General features: G+C 49.1%; 2 protein-coding genes across 11 annotated transcripts in view; both read right to left on the bottom strand.

Annotated features, from left to right (window-relative positions):
* Positions 1-10,570, bottom strand: part of LOC139334992 (protein NDRG3-like) — a 15,265-nt gene extending 4,695 nt beyond the window's left edge. The window contains exons 1-14 of one of the 9 annotated variants that reach the window (XM_070968337.1): positions 10,257-10,466; positions 9,591-9,671; positions 7,975-8,058; positions 7,679-7,711; positions 4,246-4,351; positions 3,958-4,078; positions 3,045-3,107; positions 2,876-2,936; positions 2,518-2,604; positions 2,020-2,076; positions 1,785-1,888; positions 1,449-1,514; positions 1,275-1,326; positions 1,104-1,151 (exon numbers count right to left, since the gene is read on the bottom strand). In XM_070968337.1, the coding sequence (XP_070824438.1) occupies positions 1,104-1,151; positions 1,275-1,326; positions 1,449-1,514; positions 1,785-1,888; positions 2,020-2,076; positions 2,518-2,604; positions 2,876-2,936; positions 3,045-3,107; positions 3,958-4,078; positions 4,246-4,351; positions 7,679-7,711; positions 7,975-8,034 (858 nt within the window). In that variant the 5' untranslated portion in view covers positions 8,035-8,058; positions 9,591-9,671; positions 10,257-10,466. Of the gene's footprint in view, positions 1-1,103; positions 1,152-1,274; positions 1,327-1,448; positions 1,515-1,784; positions 1,889-2,019; positions 2,077-2,517; positions 2,605-2,875; positions 2,937-3,044; positions 3,108-3,957; positions 4,079-4,245; positions 4,352-5,317; positions 5,390-5,431; positions 5,688-7,678; positions 7,712-7,974; positions 8,073-9,590; positions 9,824-10,256 lie in introns of those variants that run through there. The other 8 variants (XM_070968342.1, XM_070968340.1, XM_070968336.1 and 5 more) reach the window with 8 other exon arrangements.
* Positions 10,571-12,245: 1,675 nt separating this feature from the next.
* LOC139334990 (PHD finger protein 20-like) lies at positions 12,246-21,443 on the bottom strand. 2 transcript variants are annotated; one of them, XM_070968326.1, is made up of 18 exons: positions 21,395-21,443; positions 20,140-20,219; positions 19,753-19,924; positions 19,575-19,659; positions 19,201-19,274; positions 18,856-19,066; positions 18,586-18,669; positions 18,334-18,393; positions 17,745-17,931; positions 17,547-17,656; positions 17,302-17,427; positions 16,988-17,074; positions 16,728-16,870; positions 16,419-16,518; positions 16,037-16,232; positions 15,739-15,955; positions 14,679-14,949; positions 12,246-14,375 (listed from the first exon to the last, which is right to left on the bottom strand). In XM_070968326.1, exons 2-18 carry the CDS (start codon positions 20,217-20,219, stop codon positions 14,239-14,241), a joined length of 2,340 nt encoding a protein of 779 aa, XP_070824427.1. In that variant the 5' UTR covers positions 21,395-21,443; the 3' UTR covers positions 12,246-14,238. The 2 variants fall into 2 exon arrangements, with proteins under 2 accessions (XP_070824427.1, XP_070824428.1); XM_070968327.1 differs by having other exon boundaries at positions 17,302-17,424.
* Between the last annotated feature and the right edge of the window lie 1,951 nt (positions 21,444-23,394).

Here is a 23,394-nt window from a genome sequence, read left to right as displayed (position 1 = left end):
AGGTGAGAGGAGAGAAGAGAGAAGAGAGGGACAGGTGAGAAAGGGACAGGTGAGAAGAGAGGGACAGGTGAGAGGAGAGAGAGAGGTGAGAAGAGAGGGACAGGTGAGAGGAGAGGGACAGGTGAGGAGAGAGAGAGGTGAGAAGAGAGGGACAGGTGAGGAGAGAGAGAGGTGAGAAGAGAGGGACAGGTGAGGAGAGAGAGAGAGGTGAGAGGAGAGGGACAGGTGAGGAGAGAGAGAGAGGTGAGAGGAGAGGGACAGGTGAGAGGAGAGGCACAGGTGAGAAGAGAGGGACAGGTGAGAGGAGAGAAGAGAGGGACAGGTGAGAAGAGAGGGACAGGTGAGAGGAGAGAGAGAGGTGAGAAGAGAGGGACAGGTGAGGAGAGAGAGAGAGAGGTGAGAAGAGAGGGACAGGTGAGGAGAGAAAGAGGTGAGAAGAGAGGGACAGGTGAGGAGAGAGAGAGAGGTGAGAAGAGAGGGACAGGTGAGGAGAGAGAGAGGTGAGAAGAGAGGGACAGGTGAGGAGAGAGAGAGAGGTGAGAGGAGAGGGACAGGTGAGAGGAGAGGCACAGGTGAGAAGAGAGGGACAGGTGAGAGGAGAGAAGAGAGGGACAGGTGAGAAGAGAGGGACAGGTGAGAGGAGAGAGAGAGGTGAGAAGAGAGGGACAGGTGAGGAGAGAGAGAGAGAGGTGAGAAGAGAGGGACAGGTGAGGAGAGAAAGAGGTGAGAAGAGAGGGACAGGTGAGGAGAGAGAGAGAGGTGAGAAGAGAGGGACAGGTGAGGAGAGAGAGAGGTGAGAAGAGAGGGACAGGTGAGGAGAGAGAGAGGTGAGAAGAGAGGGACAGGTGAGGAGAGAGAGAGAGGTGAGAAGAGATGGACAGGTGAGAAGACAGAGACAGGTGAGAGGAGAGGGACAGGTGAGAGGAGAGGGACAGGTGAGAGGAGAGAGAGAGGTGAGAAGAGAGGGACAGGTGAGGAGAGAGAGAGAGAGGTGAGAAGAGAGGGACAGGTGAGAAGACAGAGACAGGTGAGAGGAGAGGGACAGGTGAGAGGAGAGGGACAAGTAGACGTGCAAGGAAAGAGACAGAAAGACAGACAGGTACCTTGAGCAGGGTGGTCTTTGTAGGGTTCAGCCTGGAGTTGCACTCCACCTGCAGGGCAGAGGGTACGCAAGCGTGCACATGCACGCACGCACACACACACACACATTATGTAGTTACAGCAATGTGACATCACACACTGGCTGTTGTCATGGAAACAGGGCGGACACTCACCACGACATCAACCGCAGGCGACGTGTCTCCAACCACCAGCAGAGCAGGACACCTGACACACACACACGCACACACGCGCGCACGCACACACACAGTCAGAGTCAGACATGACGTATCAGGACGTGTCAGTGGAGGTTTTAATGTTAACTCAGTGGAAGATGAATCAAACGATACCTGAGTGTGATGACTGTGTTTTCATTCAGACCGGGGACGGGCCGCTCCATCTGCAGCTCAGTACGACTAACACACATGCACACACACACACGCACAAGCACGCACACACATACACAAACAGACTCAGTCTTGCAGACGCTTCCTGTAAGAGTCTTTGAGGTGAAACATTCTGAAGGAGGCGAGACGATAGCAAATGTTTAGCTTTTGATCTCATAAAACAGTTTTATTGCAGAATTACGTTCACCTGATCGATTCCTAATAACAACGACCATGGTTCAATAACAGTTAAATGAGCCACATGACCTTACCTGCTCAGACACACTCTGCTGTTCCTACCTGTCGTAGCTGCTGTAGAACATGGCCAAGTTTTCCTGGGGAATGTCCTGAGAGACGTGGAGTCGGTACGTCTGGATGATCTCCTTGTTCTCTGTTAGCTCATCCTGCACGCACACACACACACACGCACACACGCACACACACACGCACACACACACACACACACACACAGTTAGCGGCTCAGTGGGGATTCACTACCTGTCCCTGTAAAGCTCTGCTTCCTGTTTGTCCTCACAGTGCTGAAGTGGTGTCCCATGATGGTGTCCACCAGGCTGCTCGTCCAGCCGCTCAGCTGCAAACAAAAACGTCACATTTTAACATCATATTTCCGCACGGCAACATTTAACTCACACATGACAGTTCAGCTGCGTTCATCTGCTACACTTCAACTGAAAGCTGAAGCGCTCTCAGAGTTCAGTCAGCTGACTGTTCTTTCACGGCTTAGACGTCAGCCGAGGTCTGAACAGCTGACTGAACTCTGTGAGTCTGAGCAGACTGCACTCACTGATCACAGCTGTTATCACGGTGAAAAGCCCTGGAAAAACCTGGAAAGTGGACCTTGAGTTTATTAAGATTCAAGTTCAAGGTCAATAACAGAGCTTCAAAGGAAGAACGCCACTGGTGTTTGGTTCAAATACCAAGAATCCTTCAATACGCTTGAATGTACCAACGCTTCCATTATGTTCAGCTGTGTGTGTGCGTGTGCATGTGTGTGTGTGTGTGTGTGAGACACCTTAGAGGCAGCCCAGTCCATCCAGCCCTTGGCACAGGGGTCAATGTTGATCAGAACTAAGCCCTCCACCAGAGTCGGCTCATTCAGCTGAAACACAACAGGAAGCATCATCATCATCATCGTCATCGTCGTCGTCATCATCATCATCAGCGTCATCATCATCATCAGCGTCATCCAGCCAGCAGCAGAGAGTGGAGGTTAAGTTCTCTGTCTCAGGTGAAGCTCTCAGCGAGCTGCTGGAGGATGGAGGTCGAGGATTCAAACGACCAATCAGACGCAGTCGACCATGTGACCTCTAACTGAGCTCAGGGAGCTTCTGCACTCGTCATTCTGCTGGTAAACCAGTGGATGCACTCACAGCCAGTTTGGTGAGGACGTAGGCTCCAGCGCCGACGCCGATACCGATCACACTCTTCACCCTGAAGGCAACACACAGACGCACACACATGAGGGCGAACGAATGCGCTGCGTGTGTGGAAGGTCCGCTAACACGACTACGACTGTCGCAAAGAAGACGCCAGACTTACTGAAGCTGCGTCAGGACGGACGGCAGCATCTCAGCCAGCTCATCCATGGTGGGGTACTGGTACCTACACACACACACACACACACACACACACACACACACACACACACACACACACACACACACACACACACACACACACACACACACACACACACACACACACACACACACACACACACACCATTATTATTGTTTCAAAACATAAGACGGTACGGGGTTGTTTTAAGTGACTTCCCTTCAGGAGGATGTAAACGTGGGTTTGAGTGTTTCAGAGGAGCGCCTGGAAACACGGCTGCATTTCCAGATATTCAGCTGAGCATCGATAGCAAAGTCAGATTCAGGTGGAACAAAAAGGTAACGCTTGTTGTTTGTTTCATTCAGAGACGCTGGTTTCACACAGGAGAGCTGCAGTCACTCCCTGAGGTTTCACTTTTCCGTCCTCTCACCAGGTCGCTGTGCCAGCGGTCCACTTGTTGCTCAGATGGGATTTAAGCTCAGGTTTTATTTTCTCTCTGAAACATAACCTGCTGCCACAGACGCACAGCAGGTATTTAATGACAGTCACCACAGATGGTTGATGGAAACAGCTCGTTTTGTCCCTGCGGCAACGAACTGCATCACCATGGCAACAAATTGACTTCCTGCGGGGACAATGACGATGGTGATGATGATGAAGGTGTGTGTACAGTCAGCTCTGACTCACAGACACCGAAAAAGACCTTTGTGGGAAATGACTTTTCTATTTTGTGACAACACACACAATCCCTCTGGGATTCAAGTGTGTGTGTGTGTGTGTGTGTGTGTGTGTGTGTGCGTGCGTGCGTGCGTGCGTGCGTGCGTGCGTGCGTGCGTGCGTGCGTGCGTGCGTGCGTGCGTGCGTGCGTGTGTGTGTGTGCGTGTGTGTGTATTACCCGGTGGGGAACACAGGAGCGTTCTCCTGCTGTCCTGGAGCGTCAACATGCAGGACTGAGAAATGTTGCGTCACTTCCTGCATGTCCTCATAGTTAAACAGGCTGTTAAAGCAAGACTTATCTATACACACACACACACACACACACACACACACACACACACACACACACACACACACACACACACACACACACACACACACACACACATTGCTGCGTTCAGTGCTGGTATCTTGGATGCTTTTGTCTGTACTGTAACTCTGGTCCATGTGCAGCGTGATGACTCACGGTTGAGTCCGATGTCATGGTAGGTGAGGATTGTGGGTCGGTTGCCTTTGGCAGCTCCCCTCATGGTAACATGCAGCACGCCATGGGCTGTCTCCACATCATGCTCCTGAGCAGCACACCAAACAAACAGACAGCGTCATCACAAACACAAGCACGTCCTCTGTGCACACGAACGCACCAATGATAGCTTCAGGACACGCTTCAGCTGTTCAGAGATCAGACTGTGGAGCAGATGTGGCTTCATGTATTTTGGTGCAGACGAGCAGCTTCTTCAGGCTCACGTGTTGTCCAGTAATCTCATTAATGAACAGACCACACAACACCTGACAGACTCTTCACAGAGCTTCAGCCTCCTCACATGCATGGACGGACACACACACACACACACACACACACACACACACACACACACACACACACACTCTCTCTTGATTTCTAACTCACTGCACGAGTTTTGCAGATCTGCAGAATCGAGCATCCGCAGAACATTTGTGAGTGATGTTCAAGCTTTTCCCAAACCAGGACTTCACACTGAGTTGATGCTGCTCTTTGGAGGAGCTTTGGATCTGACACATTTTCATCCCTGCATCTCTGTAAAATGTTCCTGGTGGTCTGCAACGAGGCAAACGCCTGAAACTGGAAGCTCGCAGACTTGAACCAGAGATGGAGATGAATTTTAGGACATTATCACATCTCTGATTAAGACAGTAAGAAGTGAACGCTCCACTTTGTTTTTGTGCTGTTGAAAATATCTTTAAAATGCTAAAAACAGAAAATGACAATAATCCTTTTCATCGCTTTAATCTGACGTCTCTTCTCTTGCAGATCTGCTTCAGTCTTTCCTATTTTGAAGCTGTGATGCTGAGTTCCTCATTCTGTCTTTTATGTCCTCATGCAGGTTAACAAAGGTGTTCTGAACAAAATGTGACTGACTGCCATCGCAGGAGGGCAAGTAAAACAGTTTGCTGCCTGCCAGCTAACAGCGACGTGAGCAGGCCAACTAGCTAATTGGCTAAAAGGCTGACTCCTATAAGCTAGTAGCCAGCTAACGATGTCTAACTGGCTAACTCACCACCCCGTCTCCTACAGAACAGGAGATCTGGTGCAAATCCAGAGAGTCAGACATCCTGACAGAGGAGGAGGAGGAGGAGGAGGAGGAGGAGGAGGAGGAGGAGGAGGAGGAGGACCAGGGAGGAGAAAAGACAGAAGGATTCACAGACAGAGAAGACAGAGGTCAGAAGAGACAGAGGACAGCAGTGCTGTTGTCCTTCAGTCCAGCCTCAGTCCAAGTAAAGGGAAACAGGGGCGGGTGTGATTGGATCAAGGGGGATAATCTCTGTTGTCATTGGCTGAGAGAAGTAAGATCTTAAGGTGTGAACAGCCAACCACCTGCTGCTCTTCATCCATCCTTCACTGCTATTTTCATGTTGTCTTCTTAAACTCCCTTTTATTTGGCCTCCACTCCTTCCTCCTTCCCTTCCTCTCCTCCTGCTCCTTATCTTGCTCTCCTCCTGCTCCTTATCTTGCTCTCCTCCTGCTCCTTATCTTCCTCTCCTCCTGCTCCTTCCCTTCCTCTCCTCAGCTCTTTCCCTTCCTCTTCTTCTGCTCCTTCCCTTCTTCTCCTCAGCTCCTTCCCTTCCTCTCCTCCTGCTCCTTCCCTTCCTCTCCTCAGCTCTTTCCCTTCCTCTTCTTCTGCTCCTTCCCTTCCTCTCCTCCTGCTCCTTATCTTCCTCTCCTCCTGCTCCTTCCCTTCCTCTCCTCAGCTCTTTCCCTTCCTCTTCTTCTGCTCCTTCCCTTCTTCTCCTCAGCTCCTTATCTTCCTCTCCTCCTGCTCCTTCCCTTCCTCTCCTCCTGCTCCTTCCCTTCCTCTCCTCAGCTCTTTCCCTTCCTCTTCTTCTGCTCCTTCCCTTCCTCTCCTCCTGCTCCTTATCTTCCTCTCCTCAGCTCCTTCCCTTCCTCTCCTCAGCTCCTTCCCTTCCTCTCCTCCTGCTCCTTCCCTTCCTCTCCTCAGCTCCTTCCTTTATTCTCCTCAGCTCCCTCCACCCCCCCAGGGAAATCACACTTCATGACCAATTACAGAAGATTAGAAAAGACAAACAGCAGATCACAGTGGAGTCACTTGAGACTTGCACTGTCTTTTAATGAAATGTTGTTCTGCCTGATATGGAAACGTTTCAGCAGAGTGGTGAATGTCTGCAGGCCTGAAATCAGCCCTCACGAGCAGGGCAAGCACACAGAGAGGCGCGCTGACAGACGGCCTTCTGACACTCCTGTAACTCACAGGAACATTTGGATATTTTGGACAGCTTTCCAGCGTCTGTGCTTTTCTTTTCAGGGCTGTGAGGAAACATGTTTGGAGCTTCAGACCTTCGTGCACGAGCTGTTTTTGGCAGCGTGTCAGAGAGGCGGAGCTGTTACTCTGTCCTCTGATTGAAGATAACTCTCTGATCAGAGGCGGCGATGCTGCGCTGACGTCCTTCCCTGCTGATCCATATCCGTGTGAGCTGAAGGTCGTCCAGCTAAATTAAGTTTCCCTCACGCATCTCCTGCTAAATTTGTCTTTACATTTCCTAACTTGTAAAAATATTTCTTCCTACTCTTCGCGACATGCTGCTCTGATTATTTACCAAGAAACAAACACGCCATGTGATGAAGTGTGAAGAAGAAGTACTCAGATCCTCTACTAAAAAGTAGTAATGCCAGTGTAGAAGTACTACGTTTCAAGTAAAAATCCTGCATTCAGTAAAAACCCAGGGTTGGTATCAAACCTCACAAATGTATATTATGTGTATTATTGATTATAACTATTGATGAGATCCTCAGTTTAATGTTACAGCTGTAAAAGGAGGAACACATTATTCCCAATAAAGGCTCATTGATATCATAATATCATGATTTATTTGTTGTTTGTATTTTGTATTAACGAGCAGCAAAACTAAGAACTCAGGTTACTGAATAAATGTAGTGGAGTAAAAAGTGCAGTATTTGCCTCTGAACTGCCTTGAAACTGGACATTCATGCAGTACTTGAGTAAATGTACTTTAGCTACAGGACGGCGGTGCGTTCATGTTCTCTGACGGGACTGAAGTCCTTTCTGTGAAGCAGCTCATGCAGACGAAGCAGCAGCAGCATCATTCTAACGTTCAGCCATCAATAGGTCAGCACGTTACACGACTGTGATACCATGGCGTGAAAACATGTGCATCATATTCACATTTATATTAACATCATCACATGATGCCGCGCACGTCGAGCGTCTGACACACTGACTCACTTCAACTATTACTGACATCTGTTTCATTTTCCCATTTTGAAAAACACGACACTGAAATCTGAAACTGATCTCGTCAGAATCGAGCTGACGTCTCTGATGAAGAGTCCTCTTGTTCGCTTTGACGTCAGAGGTTTGTTAATGTGTTGGTGCTGAACTCACCTGACAGTCGAAGTCCTGCAGATTTCTCCCGCTCTGAGGACACAGAGAGACACTGTTTGTCATCAACGTTCTGAGCTGCCTGCAGGTCATTTCATCAGAGACATTTTTACTGAGTCTTCCTCAGTCACATGCTGTCGTCAGATATATTAAAAAACTACTTGTACTTTGACCACCTCTGTTAAAGTAGAGCTTGTTAAATCAGCTCAGACAGGACGTTGTTTTAAGTCCTGGACGTCCATCTTTCTCAGCAGCATGAGAGTGCTGGACACGACCCCGGCTAACGCCCACCGGCTCACCTGTCCCGTCAGGAGCGGTTTAATCTCGGTCAGCTGGACGTCGTGAAGCTCCTCCATCATAGGGACGCTTTACTGGCAGTCAACCTGACAGGACACGCCTTCAGACAGATTAAAAAAGACACCAACAAGGAGACAGACACACGCTGAGCTAGACAGAGTTGTTTAGCTAACTGTCTACCTGTCTGGGACTTAGTTTTGCTAATGCGATGATACAGTCTGACCAGCTCCTCGTCTTAAAGGCTTCTTTACACTCACTGATACGATTTTGCCAATTTATGAGATCAGAAATCAATTAAAGGTCACAGACATTACTGACAGTAAGTAATTATGTTATTGGAAATTTAAAGACACAGCGGAAGCTCTGGGGAACTTGTTTTGTTTTTTCTTTTAGACCTCTGAAGACTTTGTGATACCTGACAAACCCCTGGTCACACCAACAACAATAAAATGTTTGCTTTTATCATCCAGCTCTGCCAGCTGTCTGTCTGTCTGTCTGTCTGTCTGTCTGTCTGTCCGTCTGTCTGTCTCTATGTGTGTCCACCTGTCTGTCTGTCCATCTGTCTGTCTCTATGTGTGTCCACCTGTCTGTCTGTCTGTCTGTCTGTCTGTCTGTCTGTCTGTCTGTCTTTCTGTCTGTCTGTCCATCTATCTGTCTCTCTGTCTGTCTGTCTGTCTGTCTGTCTGTCTCTATGTGTGTCCACCTGTCTGTCTGTCTGTCTGTCTGTCTGTCTGTCTGTCTGTCTGTCTCTATGTGTGTCCACCTGTCTGTCTGTCTGTCCATCTATCTGTCTGTCTGTCCACCTGTCTGTCTGTCTGTCTGTCTGTATGTGTGTCCACCTGTCTCTCTGTCTGTCCATTTATCTGTCTGTCTGTCTGTCTCTATGTGTGTCCACCTGTGTGGTCTGTGAAACTGTGTTATCCAACATGTGAATCTAATGGAAACAGGCAGCGATCTCTCTGGCAGGAGGCCATCTATGTGTGTGTGTGTGTGTGTGTGTGTGTGTGTGTGTGTGTGTGTGTGTGTGTGTGTGTGTGCGTGCGTGCGTGCGTGCGTGTGCGTGTGCGTGCATGTGTGTGGGCAGACTGGTTGGGTAACAGAGTGGTTTGGATGGATGCTGAGCTTCCTGTGGGCTATCTGGCTCTGACCCAAACCGATAACTAGCTCGCTGACTGCCTGAAGCCGCCGGTCCAATCAGAGCTCAGGCTGCAGCTGGATTCAAAATCCAACTTCAGCTACACGAAACTGCACTTCATCATGAAGATATTAGTGTTCGCCGCCGTCATCCGTTACTGGAGATTACTGAAGACGCCAAATCCATCAGAAAGTGAAGCGCTGTGAGTCCACACAGCCAGAAACCAAACCAGTTCATCCTCAACTGTTCAGGTAACTCAGGAGTGAAAGACACAGCCAATCAGAACGCTGGATTCTGTTAGCATCATAAACCAGATCTCACTATGCTCCATGCACCAAATCCTGGATATAACCAAATTAGGATAACACTCAAACCACGTGCATCACGTGAACATGCTCAACATCACACCTGCACGCAGATGACTGGACACCTGTCGTGAACCTCAGTTCCACAGTACGATCAAAATAAAACGGATGTACTCACTGCAAACTGAACAAGACGATTTCAGAGGAGGAAGATGACAAACAGGCTGATTGATGAAGACGTCACTTTGTCCTCTGGTGGCTTCTCATTGAAAAAGACATTTTTCAGACGCAGTAAACGTAACTGAAAAAGACTGACTGACAAAAATATGACTAATCGATGGCTGCTCTGCTCAGAACTGAGGTTGTTTCCATGTTGAACTGATTGTACCGATGCTCGTGTCTCTGCTGCCCGCCCACGCACAGGCGCGCGCGCACACACACACACGCACACACACACACACACACGGGAGTCTCTGCGGATGAGCTAGCGGTTCGCTAACATTAACTTAAACACTGTCTAATTAACGAGCCCGGACGCTAATGTCAGCTCCAGACAGACAGCTCGGCTTTAGCAACTGTTACTATGGGAGGTGTCTCACCTCGTTAGTGACACACACGCACGCGCTCACACACACCTGTAACCAAATACACCATCGCCATAGGAGACAGCCTCACGTTTTCTGAGCTAATCGTGTTCGCTTACTAGTTAGCGTTAAAGCGACAACAGCCTAATAGCATACTTGGTCGTTAGCTGGCTAACTGGCTAACTAGCCGTTACTCGGTTAGTAGCCGTTACAACAGCTCCTGGACTGAACGTTACTCGCTATTACTTAACGTTACTCACCGACAGCCGTGAGCTCCAGAAACGACTTAATTCACCGGTTTGATCAAGCTGGTCGGCGCGTTAACGCGGACGGTTCGCGGCTTGGACGGGAGCTGAGCTGCTCGCGATGCTGCTGTCAGACTGAGCCCGCTGTCAGCCGCACGCGGACCTTCAGGGGCGGAGCTACGTCACGTAAACAACGGCCCGTTCGTTCAGCGGACGGTCACGAGGTCAAACCGCAACAGGTGCCCCGTCGAGTCAGGTTAAGTGCTCACTGTGCGGGAGGAGGTGACTGTCTGAACCTCCGGCTCCTCCACCGCCTCTGGACTTTGTTCACTGCATGAGCTCCTCTTACCGGACACGTCGCTTCCTGTCAGTATTCAGGGGTGAAGCTAAGACTTCTGGGCCCCTGGAGACAAGGACCAACCCCTAAGGCCCCCCAACCACCACCTGAAACTCCCAGGTTCTGCCCAAGAAGTAAGAAAAATACAACTAATAAACCCCTCTTACTGTGTGACCTGTGCAAATAAATGCTCAACTGAGCCTAAACTAAAACTACTTCTAATTTAACCCTTAAAACCAAGTCTGAACCTACAGACCAGTGTTCACAGTTTACGCATCAGATTCAGAAACAGATCGTTGTAATTTCTAACAAAGTTGATCATTCATCTGTTTGTCGTTCAGAGATGAACAGACGCTGCAGATCTTCCAGTGTGAGTTTGAACAGAGGAGCTCACTCCACACAGGCTGGACGAGAGGCTGCTGGTCTGGTCATCCTATGAATTTTCATCCAGCAACAACATCCAGGACACATGAAACTTAAAACACCTGCAAAATTAATGATATTCATGTTTGCTTGTGAGCATTTGTGGAGTATCCTGTCATGAAGTGCGTAACAGGTGAATGTTTTGATGTGTTGGTCGGTCACTAATTATCAGGATTCACCGTCTGTATCAAAGCTCGTGTTAGTCCGTCTGATGTTCGTTCAGATGTTTCACTCTGACTGACTGACGGACCGACCGATGGTTCCACCCCGCAGGCACCGAGAACCGATCCATAACTCCATCCATATTCAGGATATGGACTGTACTGCAGAGGGAAGGGTTACGCGCACACACACACACACACACACGCACACGCGCACACACACAGTGGCATAAGGGAGTGTCCTGGTGGCCTGTGAACATGCAGCGAGACCATCTGGCTGGACTGTGTGTCACAAACACTGTGTGCGGTAAAAAAACATGAAGTCATCCATGAGCTCAAACCTTCACAGCAGTGTATACGTACACACACACACACACACACACACACACACACACAGGTTTTACACTGCATCAGTGACACGCACACACTCACACAGTGAATATAGGACATCAGTAAACCGCTGTGGGAGCGTTGGGAGGCTCCTGATCCACATGAACCTGGTCACACACTTCGGCCTGCAGAGGACACGCTTATGAACCAGCGATGCTGTGTTTTGTCTTGAAGGCTGGTGTTATTCCATATTTGTCTCATTGTCCAACAGTGTGTGAGTCTGTCTCTCTTAATACAGCCTGACTTCCTGTCTGTGCCTCTCAGCTCTTTGGTTCCTACTGGAGACGCAAATCTTTGAAAACACCCCCCAAATACGTCGTTTATTTCTGGCTGTCACTTCACTGTAGCTCTGAATCAACCTTAACTCGAGCAGGAGGACAGCAGGCTTTTATTTGGGACTACTTTCAGTGGTTAATATTCGAAACGTGTGAAGAAACAGATGCATGAAGCTTGATTCTAACAACTGATCTCTCACGTCAAAACTTTGTTTAATAAAGATCTGAAGGTAACTTTCAGCTAAAATGCATCATTAGTATGATGGCGATATGAAGTCATGTCTCCGTTCATTTAAATTCTACATTCATAAACTGGGTGTTTTAGGCAACTTCTGTCATTTTGTAGCCTAGAATACATGGTGGGGTTAAGTTTTGCACCATGTTTGTGATGCTGAATGTGACTCATCCACACACAGACTGGAACTTTACAATTTTAATCAAAGTCAGAAAAACGTTTTTTGTTTTTTTTCATGCTTTAAACAAAGTGTGAAAGTAAAAAAGAAAAGTTTGAACTTGAAGCATTCAGGTGCACAAACTCGTGCTGCATTCGGGCTGATCCTCATTAACCCAGAAACCAGACAGTGATCACGTGACCAGGTGTGCGCGTTCAGGTGGGTCTCAGATGAGCAGGACGCCTCCGCAGCGTCGGCCAGTCTGAGCATGAACTCAGACTCGAGCGCCTGAACGCACCATGGAGCAGAATTCACTTCGGCTGAAGTGGAAATCAAACAGCATCAAAATCGAAAGAAATGAAGTTTCACAATAACTGAAGACCGTGAACGCTGTGAGGATCAGACGCCAACCAGCCAATCACAACCAAGCTTCCTATCAAAATAAATCTACAGCTTTATACACTTAGTTTCTTACACAAGCGTATAAAACATTCATTTTGACGTATTTACATTTTAAAACTGTCTGTGTGTCAGTTCAGAGCAAAGTTTTGAACAGTTTGTCAGACCGTTAGCAAACCTGCATGACGATGCTAACGAGTCATTTCTATGTACAGAAGCGCTCACGATCAGCGCGCCGAGACTGAGCTGAAGAAACAGAACTCACATAGACAAACAACTCATGAGAAGTCAGCTGTTTGGCGAAGGCCGTGGTGAGACGCCGCTTCACGTACTGATCCATAAACTGTTCCCAAAGGTCAACAACGAGCTGCTGCGCCCACTCAAACACTGTTTTTAACAAGCTTCATTTACGTCTTTCTCTATAAGTCAGAACGAAATTAAAAGCTCTGATAGAAATTTAGGAAAGTAGAAGAGTTCGCCTAAAATCGGATAAAGAAATATCAAAAAGAGAAAAGGCAGAGGGAACTGTGAGCTGAACTGAGCCGAGTCAGGCTGAAACTGGGGAAATGGTCTTTATGGATCATCCACGTGTCCCTGCGGCTGCTTTCAGGTTCGAGAGTCTGTCAACACTCCGCTTTAAGGTCGAATTATATATAAGGAGAGCAGAGTCCACAATGAACGACGCTACATTAGCTTATTAGCTAGTGAAATGAATGCTTCTGCGTCAGTGTACAAACAGCGGAGGCGCGGTTCACACGCTGAGGCAGCAGTTCATAGTACAAACACGTCTTTAAATCAACGCGCTCACATTAGCAGTGAAGCTAGTCAACCAACAGGTAGCAAGCTAGTTAGCGCTTAATGGACTTTTATTTGAATGAAATGATGAAAAATCCTGAGAACAAAATGCCTCAGAGGAGCGAACGGCCCACAGAGTCATGGCAGCGGCCCGGCTGGTGTCAGAGGTCACGAAGCTTTTAGAACCACAAATTTCAAGACGATGCACAATTGAATTTCGCTTCAATACTTTCAGCTGTGGCCTAATTTTCCACCCTGTGTTTAAAAACGGGGTTATTTCAGTGAGTGCTAATCATAGTACAATTATAAAAACTCCGCCTTGAGAAATATCAAACTTCTAAAAGAATCACTGTAGAAATCTTTTTCACTAAATCCTCAAAAATCTACCCAGATGCTCTCCGTGCGTGTTTGTCAGCCGTCAGGTGTTTGTTTGACAGCTTGGACGGCTGCGATGGACGACGTGTGCTAACGTTCAGCTCAGTCACTGATGTGGCCGAGTCGGTCAGACAACGTGTCCTGACAACATGGATGACAGCAGCTCGTCCAAAAAAAAAAAAACAGCCCAAATCAATCAATCAATAATCACACCTGTCGTCGTCATGTGGTCGAACGCCGCATCCTGCTGGAGACGGTTTGGGAAATGTTCTGGTACCTTTAACGGTCAGTTTCTAAAAAATGTCGGCGTCCTCTTCGTGTTGCGGTGCACCTTTAGTCCACCAGAGGGGGCGCTGTCCTGTGAAACAGACCCCATCTGTCAGTCTGTGTTCGCTAGCAGCGACTCGCGGGGTCAAAGGTCAGGGGTCAGAGTTTCAGGTGTGAGAAGAGTCAGCGCCAGACAGCCAGGTGTCTCACAGTGCACAGGTCGTGTAGCAGCCGTCTGATTCGCTGTTTGAGCTGCGGGAGGCGGGACAAAGGATCGGGAGGCTCAAGCTCACCCGAGTGGTCCAACCAAGACTCCAGTACTGGACAGAGAGCCAGAGAGAGAGAGAGAGAGAGAGAGAGAGACAAAGAGACAGAGAGAGAGAGAGACAAAGAGACAGAGAGACAAAGAGACAGAGAGAGAGAGAGAGAGAGAGACAGACAGACAGACAGACAGACAGACAGACAGACAGACAGACAGACAGACAGACAGATTGTCTTTAATCAAGTTTAATGAGATACTTGTCACACCTGGCTGATGCACTTGATCAGGTTGTGTGTGTGTGTGTGTGTGTGTGTGTGTGTGTGAGTGTGTGTGTGTGCATGCGTGCGTGGGTGTGTCTTACCGTCCAGCTCTCGCTCTATCAGGTCCATCCTGGCGCTGATCTGGCGGTGCAGAGACTCCACATGCTCCAGCAGGTTCAGCTGACACTCGGCCACGGACGCCGGACGAGGCTCCCGCGTGTGTGTCTGAGCGTGCGCGTGCTCGCGGCTCTCCGCGTGTGCGTGGTTCTCTCTTTTCACGCAGGCGTCTCCAAGCGTGTCCGAGCTCGTGGCCGTGTCTGCGTCTGTGTCTGCAGTGGCTGGTTTCTTGCTGACATCCTCACATTTTATTTCCTGCAGAGACAGAATCAGAGTTCGTGTGCTGGCACTCACCGATCCACCTGGAGACAGACGCCGTCGTCCAGGTGGACTTCTGATGGCTAAGCTAACAAACTGCTGTGGCAGGAGGAGGAGAACGTGTTGTTAGTGGTTTTAAATGACAGCTGTGCTCTCTGAGGCTCTCTGCACGGCCCTCGCAGAGCGGCGGCGTGTAAAAATAGTTCCACGTTCACGAGAACGAGCGCGGCGCCTCAAGCCGGTTTTGGGTGGTCTCATAGCAACAGCAAGAGCTCAGAGCTGCAGAGCTTCTCTGTGTATCTGTCTGAGCTAAGATGCGTTTTTCAACTCCACACCAGCTGACTTCCCTACATGTGGTCACCATGAACCACCATGTGACATCACGATTAGCTAACAGCTCCGTGAGGCTTCACAGCCAAAACGGAGGAAAAGCCATTGCTGCGTGCATCTGAATCACATGAATTGTTCAATACAAGTTTACACTTGAATCGAGACCTCAGGAGGAAACGCGTTTCCAGCCAAGAAGGCATGTAAGTGAGCGTAGGTAGGAAATATCTTCCCTTATGATTAGCATAGCTTAGCAGGGCCAGCGCTAACGCATGCTTCACGGGACTGATACAACTTCATAGCTGAAATCACGCAGTAATTCTGCTGGAAAACTCTGCATAATTTGGTCTGTCCTCCCCGATGTCCCCGAACGCCTCATCAGATGTGCACAGAAGCTCAAATCATGTGGTGTCTGAAAGCGCCTTTGGTTTGGCGCGTTAGCATGCTCGTTAGCTTTACCTCCTGCCCAGCATCCTGCTCCTCCTTCACTGCAGCCGCCTGCCTTTCCTTTTCCCTCTCCTCCAGTTTCTCCCATGATGCTCCGGGCTTCTGGTAGCAGTGCTCGCTGCTGACGTAACAGAGGGATGTCTCTCCTCTCGGGCCGCACACCGATCTCGGCCCCTCCTCTCTTTTCCACGGCAGCCTCCACAGCTGCAGATCAGGGTGGGACGGAGAGCTGCGTGGACAGAGGGACAGAGGGACAGACGGACTGAGTACGCGTGGACTCCGACTGAGCCGCTGATGTGACTGTACTCACCGTAACAGGCTGATCTGCAGCTGCAGCCCGCTGAGGACCTGATTGAGGCCGTGTGTGTGCGCCAGCAGGTGGCGCGTGTGTGAGATCTTGGAGGCGTTGATCTCCGAGTAGTTCTCCTTCACACACGACAGGCCAAACATGTGACCGGACACCAGCAAATCAGGCTCTGACAGGAAGCGCTGAGCCCGCCTCCAACCTGGACACGAGAGAAAACAGGATGAGAGAATACGCACACATGCACGCATGCGCGCACACACACACACACACACACACACACACACACACACACACACACACACACACACACACACACACACACACACACACACACAGTGCAGAATAAGTACCCAATAGTAAAAGCAGACAGGGTGAGACGTCCTACCTGCAGTGTGTCTGCAGTAGTAGCAGATGTAGTTGTGTGGGACGTTGTCTTCATATAAACCCATACAGGTGCCATGCTGCCAACACAGACATGACTCACACTACAGACACACACACACACACACACACACACACACACACACACACACACACACACACACACACACACACACACACACACACACACACACACACACAGAGGCAGGCAGACAGACAGGATTATAGTATTTCTTGTTTTTTTTATAGTCTTTTGTGTGTGTGTGTGTGTGTGTGTGTGTGTGCGTGTGTGCAGGCATGAGCGCATACTTACCTGGATCATGAAGTCATTCTCCTCGTCCACCTCGCACACACACCTCACCACCTCACACTCCTCTGTCTCCATAGCGACAGGCCAAGAGGGCGTGTCCTCGCCGCTCTCGGCGGTCAGCGTCGACCAGTCGCTGCCGTCGTCCACTGAAAGGGAGACGGGACTCCGGTGAGAGACGAGACAACGGGTCACGAAGAATGACTGTACGAAGCGTCCGTGATGTGTGTGTGTACAGGTGTGTGTGTGTGAGAGTGAGTTCCCACCATGCGTGTGTGTGCTGTCGTGCTCGGCGCTCAGCTTCAGACTGATCGCAGGTCTGTCCGAGTTCTCATCATCGCTGCTGCCAAGTCCTGACGAGGAGACACAGAGGGTCCACTGAGTACTCGCAGTCAGTATTCTAATACTCCGAATACTACCAATTACACACACACTGATGATCGATGCACTTTCACACCTGATCTGTAGTCTGTCTCTGCACTTCCTGTAAATAACTGGAGGATTTTAACGAGCGGTGATTCGTGGAAATGTCCAAAACCAATGTGAGCTTTTGCTTTTCACCGCACATGCTGACTCTGACCTGACTGACTTTTCTTCTTCTTCTTCTTCTTTTTCTTCTTCTTCAGTTTGACTCTCAGGAAGTTCTTCCTCTCCTTTCTGTCCTGTCCTCCTGCTTTCTCTCCTCCTCCCTCCTTCTTCACCTCTGCTGACAGAGAGGCAGATCGCACAGGTGACAGAAAGAATAACCTCGTCTTAAAATCTGATAATCTTATTTCAAACTTGAACATCATCAGTTAATCCTGCGTACCTGCACCACATGCATACCTGTTCCCATGATGCTGTGCCCCCCGCCCTCACGGTGACAGGTACTGCTTTGGTCCTCATTCTTCACGTCTGAACTGAATTCGCCCCCTTTAGAAGACGACCGCTTCCTCCTGCAACAACCAGCCAGCGTTAAACGCGACGTTCCTCGGACTGACTTCCTGTAAAGCTCCCGCTCTGGGATTTGAACCATCGACCTACCTCGGCGCCTCCTGCTCGCCGCCTCGCTCGTCCAGCTGCTGCTCGGAGTGGTAGTACTTGATGTGGTAGTGCAGCAGACTCGCCTTCCTGAAGGACTTGGAGCAGCCCTCCGCAGGACACTTGAAGGGGTTGTGGTCCAACTCGATGGAGAGGATGGGAGGAGGCTGGTTCTTTATCACCCTGTACACTGGGGGGGGGGGCAGAGGGGAGGAGGTACAGGCAGAGGACAGAGGGGAGGAGGTACAGGCAGAGGACAGAGGGGAGGAGGTGCAGCCAGGAGGACAGGTGGAGGAGAGACAGACAGGAGGACAGGTGGAGGAGAGACAGACAGGAGGACAGGTGGAGGAGATACAGGCAGGAGGACAGGTGGAGGAGGTGCAGGCAGGAGGACAGGGGGAGGAGAGACAGACAGGAGGACAGGTGGAGGAGATACAGGCAGGAGGACAGGAGGAGGAGATACAGGCAGGAGGACAGGGGGAGGCGAGACAGACAGGAGGACAGAGACAAAGTGTGTTTGCGTGTGTCAGTGCAGTCTGGACATCAAAGCTGGACTTGTTGTCCAGTGCGTGTGGCGTTCGAGTGCTCTTACGTGGCTCTCTGCTGAACTTGTGCGTGGTGGGCAGGTGGGCCTGACGCTCCAATAGGACGTCTGAGACAGAAGAAGAAAGACTGAGGTTACAAGACAGAGACGACACATTACAGAACAGGGACATCAGAGCCGTCTCTCGTCTTTGTCTGCACTGACTCATAATGTCACCGAGCTGCTCGGTGTTCACGGCCGTCTTACGCTCAGACCAACAGAGAACGTCTGCGGCGGCGGCTGAAACTGTCTGGTGTTTACCTCTGTCGATGTGGGCGGGGTTAGGAGGAGCCGGCTGGGTGGAGTTATCTGTGATTGGCTCGTTCTGAGCTCCGCTGCTCCGACCTGAAGGAGAACAACATCAGGAGCATCAGCAGCATGACTCCAGACACTGAACGTCTTCAGCTGTCTGTCTGATGAAGTCACACACACCTATCAGCTGTCAGGGCATTTACCTTACCCACAATGCATTTCAGGTCTGCCAAAGGATCAGTTCTAATAGTGACCGGTGTCAGAGTTCATGTGACTTACAGTCATCTGATTTCTTCTTTGCTGGTTGATGGGAGGATGAAGGTTCTGCCTTTCTCTTCCTCTCCTCCACCTCCTCCTGAGATCCTTCCTTCTCCTCTGATGCCACCTTCTCCTCCTCCCTCTCCTCTCTCTCGCCACCATCCTCCTCATCCTCGCTCTCCCCTTCCTCCCATCCCTCGCTTCCCACCGCACTTTTCTCAGATCTGGACTTCTGTGTCACCACGTGCACACACACACACACGCACACACGCACACACACGCACACACACACAGAGTTAAGACCAAAGGAGTTGTGATTGGTGAAGCCAGTCAGATGAAAACCAATGGGAGTGTATCATTTCTTACTTCCTGAAAAGGTTTGACCTTCGTGGGCTTCACAGTCCGAACGACGCCATCATAGAAGCGCACTGTGTAGGAGTCTGACACGCACGCACACGCACACGCACACGCACACGCGCACACGCACACACACACACACACACACACACACACACACACACACACACACACACACACACACACACACACACACACACACACAGGTTAAGCAGCTGGTAGCATTTCTTTAAGTTTCTTAAACATCTGATCACTTCAGTAACGGAACAATGACTCCGGTCTGCCTTTAAAGATAAAACAGTTCCAGCTTACTTCCTGTTACTCGTCAATGAATCGACTGATCGCGGTTCAATCACATGACATCAGGTGTGAAACAGACTCACCGTCTCTGTTCACTCTGAGGATTTTGGCCGGGTAGAAACGACAGTCTGTCCAACAGGCCAGAACCTTCGTACCTGACACAAACACCTGAGAAGGAGACAGACAAGTCCAACCGAGTCAACGGAGCAGAGGACTGACACAAACACACACAGACAGACACACACAGACACACACACACACCGGCTGTGAACACGGCGGGTTCAGGCCCTGCCTCCTCAGGCTGACTCGCTCCAGTGGCCTCAGGTACGGCGAGCTCCACTGAAACCACTCGTCGTGGCGCCGGCTCCACTGGCGGTAATGGACCAGGACTCGCTCTTTGTCGTAGTCGATCTTCTCGATGGTGGCCGGGTACCTGACGGAACGACGGCGTGACGCAGGACGAGATTTTCCAGGTTTGTAAAAAGTGTTGCCAAAAGATAAAGAAGGCAGAGTTGGATTAAAACGTAAAGAAAGTCTACTTTAAAATACATTTAAATAGCTTCTAGAGTCTGTACATCACAACAAAAATGTCTGAATATTCCAGATTATTTTTCTTCATTTGCATGTGTGTGCGTGTGTGGTCCAGACCAGTTCTTGAGGCGGTCTCGGGCTTCCAGCTGAGCTCCGACCTCAAAGATGATTCCTGACCTGTCCGGAGGAGTCTTCATCTGGCAGAGGAAAACTTACTCCAGTACATTTCCATCAATAATGAGATAACAGGAATGAACACTGTCCGTCTTGTTGTGGTAAAATCTTACTTCAGTATTTAAAACGCTGCAGAGTTCAAGCCAGCGTGTTTTTAAACTCTGCAGATGGAAAATCAAAAGTGGATTTCATTAAGTGATTTCTTTATTTTTTCCACTCATAGACTTCATCGTCATCATCATCATAACAGCCGGTATGAAGGTCCACCAGAAGCGCGCGACTGGTGACAGCTGGAACGCGTCGCGAGCGCGCGCATCGTCTATTGTGCTAAGTTTCTTCAACATGACGTAGACGTGAATAAATGGAGAAAACGTTGCCGTGAGCTCTGGGTGGAGATGTTTTAATCCTGTGACCACATTAAGACGATGGTAGAGATGTTTCAGTGACTTTGCAGCCTGCTGTACCTGAAGTACGTGATGACGGCACACGCAGGACGGCGCTCACGTCTCCAACATAACGGTCGCATTCCATCGGTTTTCTTAAATTTCTGAAAATGCACTTTGAATTAGCAGAGATTCGACGTGCTCAATGTCAAAACTCCGCAGTGTTTAATCAATGAAAGAATCTCTTTTTTGGACATGTCTGCTTCTGATCCGCTGCCTTTCTCCGTGAAAGACGCTGATTGGTTGACAAGTCGCGGATGACGCCTATTCAGAATTTACATTGGGCGTTTGTGCTGTCGTTGGACAGAGAGCCCCGCCCATCAGGAGCCCACTCAGATATTTGACAGTAGCTAAAATGCTAATGCTATCTGTGTTAATGCTAGCTTCAAAGAGCTCCAAACAACGTCTTCGCACGATACGCAAAATGATTAAAACTACACGCTCGTAACCTACACCGGAAGCGGCAAGCAGACAACCAAATATCTGAAGTTGTTCACGAAGCGCGTCCAGTTAAACCGAGTTGTATATTCTCTCCATTGACTGTGTACAGTTAAGCTAACACGGCTAACTGTTAGCTCCTGTCGAGGTTAACTAGCTCAGTCTGAAAAGTCACAGTGACAGCTGCAAAGGGACTCAAGCTTTACGTCAGCAACTTAGCTGTCATGGAAGCTGAAGTCTTTATAAAACTGCCTCCGCTGTTCAAACGTAAATATGAGTGTTAAATGCGTGAATGAGTATCACAAAAGCTTGTTTACCTCTGGCGCTACTTGAGCTGTGCACTCTTCATACTGTGATGGCCGCAGAGCGCATGCGCGAGTCGTTCAGCTGGTTTGTGTTTATCTGTCGGACCAGTGGAGGATTGTTTGGGTTTGTTCAGTGATGTCATTACAGATTAAAATACATACCGCTTTTATTTAAGAAGCTCTATTTCAGGCACTTGTGCTAAGCCTAGATCCTAATGACAAGTGGCTTTTTACCCTCAGCGTAATCCTGATCGAATATAAAGATCCTTAACCTTTATGCAAATTTAAAATCAATAGTTAGTCAACTCTTAAAAACTCTAAACTTCAGCTTTAAAACCGTCGGGTTTCATCTTCAACCTGAAAAGTTTGACATTTCGGGAAAATATGCCGAGATGCTTTCTTTCTGAGGGTTAGATGAGGCCGAGAAGCTTCATGTCTGCATCCTAAATATAGCTTAGCTTAGCTTAGCTTAGCTTAGCTTTGCACAAAGACAAGAAACGGATGGTCTGCCTCTGTCCAGAGGTAACTGCATCCACTGACCAACACCTCTAAAGCTCACTGATTCACATGCTGTGTGTAGTTTAAAAAAAGAAAAGAAGCATTTTTCTCAAAATGTCAAACTTTTCCTCAAACTGATGTCGGCTCATTAAGCAACACTAAACTATCTTCTCAGGAGCTCCAGTTCCAGCCAATTTTCACATTAGTTCTGATTATTTAGTCCAGTTGGAGGCTGAATACAGATTTAAAATAAATTCCCTCCATCTCTGTGAGGCTGAAGCAGGGCCGTGCAGAGACCTTTGGAGGAACAGGTGCTCAAAGTTAAAGGGGGCACATGGAGCACGAATTTGAAACACCACACAGAAACATACCTTGCAATATAACTGGTTGAATGGTAGCAACCTATATTCATAACGAATATGGAATAATATGGAATGGAATAACATGGAATTACAACATACCATATCATTGTCCACAACACATATATTTGTTAGTGCAAAGCAAAATTAGTCTCTGTTTTACCTGATGGGGTACACTGAACAGCTTCTGTTGAGGGCGTTGGTGAGGAGGCTGCTGCTGCTGGAGGTAACAACAACAACAACAACAACAACAACAACAACAGAACAACAACACTGAAATTGTTTTTGTTATTGTTGTCTTCTCTAACTGAATACCTCTGCAATGTAAATAGCACACACACACACACGCACGCACGCACGCACGCACGCGCACACACACACACACACACACACACACACACTTACAAAAAAAAAATCACTTTGACAAAAGGCCACTTTGGACATCGAGGGGCAAAGGGGCAGGTCCTCCAGCATCCTCCTTTTAAGGAGGGGAAGAATCGGACGGACAATCCGCTTTATTTGTCACACAATGTTACTTGCACATGCACACACACACACACACACACACACACACACACACACACACACACACACACCATGCAACTGGTGAATTTTGTCATTTTATCCCATTCATATATCCCATCCTGGTCGTCCTTCCTCCGCAGCAGACCAGGAGCGGTGGGCTGCCAGCCAGGGACCCAGTTCCGGTTCCTCACCGTTGGTCAGGCGGTGATCTTCTTGCATGTTTGTAGTGGGGGTATTTTTATGGAGGACACTCCAGGTGAACACGGGGGGAACATGCAAACTCCGCACAGAAAGGCCCGTTTCCTCGAGCAGCAGGCACTGAAGGCATGGTGGAGGACACGCCACCAGCACGCACAGCGGGAATCGAACCCGGGACCTTCTGTGAGGCGACAGTGTTACCACTTGTGCCACTTGATACATCTGAACTTTGCCGTGAAAAAGAGCATATGCCACGTTTTTGTACATGAGGAGGAGGAAATGAACCGGACTCAGCAGGTCTGGAAACAGTGGCTCAAAGGCTGGAACGGCAGAGGGTTTTTTTATTGTCATTTCCGAGTGTATCATGAAGTCAAGAAACAAATGCAATGTTTCATCTATGAATGCCAACATTTTATTGTATCCCTTCAGAAA

Source organism: Chaetodon trifascialis, chromosome 8 (genome assembly GCF_039877785.1).
Source record: "Chaetodon trifascialis isolate fChaTrf1 chromosome 8, fChaTrf1.hap1, whole genome shotgun sequence".
Lineage (NCBI taxonomy): Eukaryota > Metazoa > Chordata > Actinopteri > Chaetodontiformes > Chaetodontidae > Chaetodon > Chaetodon trifascialis.
Note: the sequence above shows the minus strand (reverse complement) of the source record. Positions and strands in the feature narration are given on the sequence as shown.